Here is a 5585-nt window from a genome sequence, read left to right as displayed (position 1 = left end):
GAAATGATAAAATTTTTACCATGATGGATATGCTAATTACCTCGATTTGATCATCACACATTGTACACATGTACTGAAATGTAACTCTGTACTCCATAAATCTGTACAATTAGTATGTGCCAAAAAAAATTAATAAAAAATATTAAAAACAGCTATTCTAAAAGGACCCTGAGAACAAAAAGAGAGATGGTATCTAATATCATAAATATTATCCTGAAATAAGGACTATATAATAATTATTGAAGGGAGAATATATAAAAATACTGGGCTTCAAGTTTTGTTCAGAATTTTCTTCCAGCTCTTCATATATGTGGGCCAATGTGCTTGATATCCCACGTCTACTTTATGCTCTGTATCCCTGAGAACTGAGGAGCATGTACTACATCAATAGCCTCCTTTGCCCTGTGGAATCTGGGTGGGTTCAGCAGGAGGGTAGGAGGAGAATGACGTCAGGATATTTTTTCCGTTTCCCACCTGCTCCTTCACTACAGACTCTGTGAGTTTCACAAAATAAATCTCAACTCCTGACAGGTAGTTTCTCCACAATGGTCACTGACTATATAAACAATTTGACTGAGAAATGTCTTGTAATACATTCGTACAGTTCATGGACCTATGTGATATACAGTGATATATCAATGAAGATTTAAGACAGTGGGTAAATAATTACTTATATCTTTGTTATTCAACCACTCACATTAAGACTCTTTATGGTGTCCAGGCCACTTTCTCTTTCTCTTTAGTTCCATGAACTATCTATTCATATTTTGTTATCAAAACAGGTGATTTCCGGCCATTTCATTTCACCTGCCACAAAGAGAAGGTACTAACATTGTTATTATTAACAATACAATGACTCTTCAGAACAATATAGATCTTCTTGCCTCTTGCATTTCCGAATTCCATCTACTTCATGCTGACTGCCTCAGTACTCAGGACGCTGTACCATCCATTGCATTGCCCATGTGTAATGGATTCAGTGATTCTCTCAAAGGTTCTTTCTGTGCTTCACTGGTGATGGCCACAAACACCAGGCTTAACCAGAGCTTTCCTGAAAATGTGGATGATAATTTTTTTCTACTCGTGTTAAATTTATTGTTTGGAACTTTATAGCATAAATGTAGAAAAACACATATTCCAACCACTTGTACTGTCTAGACTCTAATCACTGCATTTCAAGAAGGTGAGATCTTTCAGTGCTGACTGCTCCGCTTCCTTCCACACAGTGCCACCAGCTTGAAGTATGGGTGATGTGCAAGTGAGCAGAGTGAGAGGAGCATCCCCATTCATACAAGGACTGCCCCTATCTCACCTGGAATTATTTAAAACTGACTCGGGAGAGCATGATATCACTGTATCAATTGGAGGTAAAATAGGACATCGATGGAAAGTACCCAGTGACATTGCAGAATAATGGTCTCAGAAGCCTTTGGAGCACATAGGTGCAGCCACTTCTCTGGGAATGGCTGACAGGTTGTAGTGTGCCTGCTGAGAGGGTGAGATAATCACTCTGTGTACCAATGTCTGGGTTGTGGAGTGACAAGATAAAGATGTCTGCTGCTGCCACTGCAGCCCTTGGATATTGAACTTAGAAGGCAACATCAGGTTTTGAACACAGATTGGGGAGAGATAGCATACAGCTCTAACAACTGTGGACCATTGGTGGATCAAGTCTTGATTTCATTCTGTGTCTGACATGAGTGAGAATCACCCCAAATCAGCATGTCAGCACCCTTCTGGTGGAACTGTCTTGTGTTATTTCATGAAAGAAAACTGTGATTTCTGGAGGGAGTTTTGTCTGCTCACCAAACTATTCTCCTGATACTAGGTCCCAGCCATGGTATCCCAGGACTACCTGATAGACATGGATCACAGAGCTCCTTAGGGCAAACGGCTGACTTTGCAAGCTGGTAGGTGTAGGGAGAAGAGTCACAGAGTTCTCTAAAAAGGAGAATTGAGGTCACAAATGTTTGGCCCATGGTCAGGGCTGCCCAACCAGATGGCATTGCTGTCTCCAGCTGGTCCCATGAACCAGAAGTGGACTGAGGAGATTTTGAGGAAGCTACTTCAAAGCACAGAGTTCCCCTGAGAAGGGAGAAGGGATTCTGTTCAGGCAGGACTCAATTGAGTACTTCAGTTGTGGTGGGGAGGAAGAGTGGCAAACTAATGCGTACAAAACTGTGCTATCTACCTTGAGTGAATCATTGTGCACTATATGCATATATTGAAACAACACAGTATATCCTACAAATATGTACAAGTAAATATTAAAGTATTTTGAATAAAAAAACTTAGACACAGAATTACCATGCACTCCAATCCACACTGTGTGCACTATTATGCTAATATCAAATTTTACCACTCATAAATATATTTAACCAGAATGTTGCTTTATACATGCCCCTTTACATCACTGACAGAAGGAAAAACTTTGTCTTTATTTAGCATGTTTATGTGTGGCACAGATATTGATGACCAGGATGCTGGCCAGTGCTTAGCATTCAGTGCTATGAAGCACAGTGATGAAGACATGCCAATTTCAGTCACTCTTTATTAATGTTCTACTTGCACCTGCACTCTGAGTTTCGGTAGTCACCCTTTTCTCATTACTAACACTAATCCTAGGCTACTAGCTCTATCTCGCTCTTTCTTAGATATCTCCATCTGGGACCCATGATGGAGCCTTGCATATATACATAACATATTTTCTACTCAAATCTCCTACAAGAGTTAAGAATTTGTCGTCAAAAGGATTTATCTGAGTGATCTTCCTTCTCTTGATACATTTAAATGATGGTGAAGACAGGTGCATTTTATACACATATGTACCCACCTTTCCTTGAATCTCAGGGGCTTTTTTATTTGTAAGATAAAGGGGATTGATCAGGCTTTAACGTATTTTCCTCTTTAAAATTCTGTTCCTCTAAAATTTTGGCTGTAAAAAACAGATTATAACCCATGTGCTCAGACCTAAAGAAACTCTACCAGGATGCAGCAATTGTGCTTGACAAGTTTTAGACCAAGAGCTGTCCAGATTCATCCAGATTCAAAAAAATTGAACAGATAAGGTTGCTTTCCTTGTCTTCTTGGATATATCTGCCTCCAGTTCTTAATATCCTTTTCTGGTGTTTTTGTGAATATTTTGCATATTGTTGTACAGACCTAGACAGTGGTTTTAAAACACAGAGCATGAGGGAGACTTCTGATTTCTAAGCAAGAGTTCTCTTGTATTTTACAAATTTCAGTTGAGTTCCCCTTTGACCTCTTTTAAAGCAAACCACATTCTCCAGCCATGTCTAGAGTTTGGAAATGGAACTAAATATTGGAAAGCTACAGGATGAATAAATTATACTGAGATTATTTTGAGCCTGATAGCAAGCCTGGCCTTGTGCTTAAACCACAGAATGAACATAATTCCCTTTACTGTTTTATGAAGTCCTGTATATCTGAAGGTAAACAGGGTAGCAAACGAGGGAAATTGTAAGATAGAATTCAACTGGAATTAGATACAGGAGGAATACAGTTGTTCATATCTAAAATGACTTCCCTTCAAGCAAACAATATTTTGTCTCCTTAATTCCTACACTGTATTCTTTCATATTCCTCCATTTGCAAGGACGTAGTTTATTGAAGAAAGAATGAAGAAGAAAAGGGAGAGAGGAAGAACATGAATTTGAACGAAGAAACAAGGCAAGAATGTTAGTAAGAAAAAGACTGAGAGGATATTAAGATAAAAATGAGTCAAAATATATAGAGAAGGAAGACAAAATTTAAATTATTTTAAAGAATAGAAAGCTATGGGATAGGAAATGTTCTAAGTCAGACACTGCCACTGAATTAAGCCTTATTTTTTATTTATGTATCTATAAGATGAGATTATCAGATCAGTATTCTTTAGGATATAAACTTACTTAGAAAGAAGAGAAATGGGGAGAGTTCTCACCCTTTTCTGTAAAAATTCTACTCCAAAATCACTGACATCTTTGGTGTAGGTGCCTTTTTCATTTGTCTTTAATCTCTGTCCACGTACATGGTGGAGGGATGGATGGGCAGTAAAGGCAGCTTTACATTGTCTGAAAACCTTAAACCACTTGCAATCAAAATGAAAAAACCGGCAATTGTATTCCTAGTGTTATAGAAGTTTTATAAAGGAGCTCAGGTTATTATAATTTGGGTTGCATGTGGCTATATTTATCTAAATTTAACACAGAATTATTCTTTCCATACAAATATCTTCACAACCTGCTCTCGGATCTGCTTGGTTCTAACTCCATAGATAACAGGGTTAAGGGCAGGTGGGACAACCACATATAGATTAGCCAAAAGAATATGGATGTAGCGGGGAATGTTTTGACCAAAGCGGTGTGTCATAAAAGAAAAAAATGCTGGCGTGTAAAAGCACAGCATGACACAGACATGGGAGCCACAGGTATTGAGAGCCTTTACTCGAGCATCTTGAGAGGGAAGGCGGAAAACAGCTCTAAGGATAAGCACATAGGAAGAGGCAATCAGGATGACATCTACAATGATATTAGAAATCACCATGAGCCCATAGATTATGTTCACCTTGATGGGTGCACAGGCCAACCGGGCGAGACCCATGTGTTCACAGTACGTGTGAGGGATGATCTGGTGCCCACAGAAGGGCAACCGCAGAATGAGAAACACAAATGGGGTTACAAGGACTAAATTTCTTCCAACAACAACAGAAGCTAAGATGCTGATGGTTTTATTGGTGAGGATCATGTTGTACTGGAGAGGGCTGCAGATGGCGACAAAACGGTCATAAGCCATGGCCACCAGGAGAACAGTTTCCATGCCTGTAAACATGTGGATAAAGAACATCTGAGTAAGGCAGCTCCCAAAACTGATTTCTTGGAGATTGAACCAGAAGATGCCCAGCGTTTTGGGGATAGTGGATGTGGATAGACCCAGATCAATCATGGACAACATGGCCAGGAAGTAGAACATGGGCTGGTGGAGACTATGTTCAGTCTTGATCACAAGAAGAATGGTCATGTTCCCCACAAGGGCAATCAGGTACACGATACAGAATGGGAAAGCAATCCAGACATGTACAGTTTCCAGTCCTGGTACTCCTAGCAGGAGAAAGAACGGGGGATGGAACTGGGTGCCATTGATAGATGACATTCTCCTAGCAAGTGTCATTCAATTCCTGTTAAGTAAGAGGATCTCACTTTCTTTAAGATCTTCTCTTATGAAAGTCCTGGAGAGATGGAAAGTCTCCAATCAGTGTGCTGGAAGTACTGGTACAAGTACTCTTTGAGTGTCTCGGTAATATTTAGAAGTGATAAAGATTTCTAGTCCAAATGAGAACTACTACCTTCTACCATTTTCTATGTTTTGTTATGATATAAATCTAGGGATTTGTTTCATGGATCTTATATGATTGCATCACATAAGGATGGTTAATTAAATGGCCTGTCTTATAATTTTCTGATTCCCTGATATTCTTCCAATAAAAAAACCTTTTGCTTATCACCCAAATTATATTCGTCTTTCTTATAAACTATAACACTATTGACTAACATACAAAAGTATCCCTGTATCCTAAAATTGTGACT

General features: G+C 39.1%; 1 protein-coding gene across 1 annotated transcript; it reads right to left on the bottom strand.

Moving 5' to 3' along the window:
* Positions 1-4212: 4212 nt before the first annotated feature.
* On the bottom strand, positions 4213-5157 carry LOC134375762 (olfactory receptor 52E4). The gene has a single exon (XM_063094449.1). The coding sequence runs from the start codon at positions 5149-5151 to the stop codon at positions 4213-4215; it is 939 nt and encodes a 312-aa protein (XP_062950519.1). The 5' UTR covers positions 5152-5157.
* Positions 5158-5585: the final 428 nt, after the last annotated feature.

The sequence above is a fragment of the Cynocephalus volans genome, chromosome 4 (assembly GCF_027409185.1).
Source record: "Cynocephalus volans isolate mCynVol1 chromosome 4, mCynVol1.pri, whole genome shotgun sequence".
NCBI classification, from domain to species: Eukaryota; Metazoa; Chordata; class Mammalia; order Dermoptera; family Cynocephalidae; genus Cynocephalus; species Cynocephalus volans.
The sequence above is the reverse complement of the archived record's forward strand: the minus strand, read 5'-3'. Positions and strand labels throughout refer to the sequence as shown.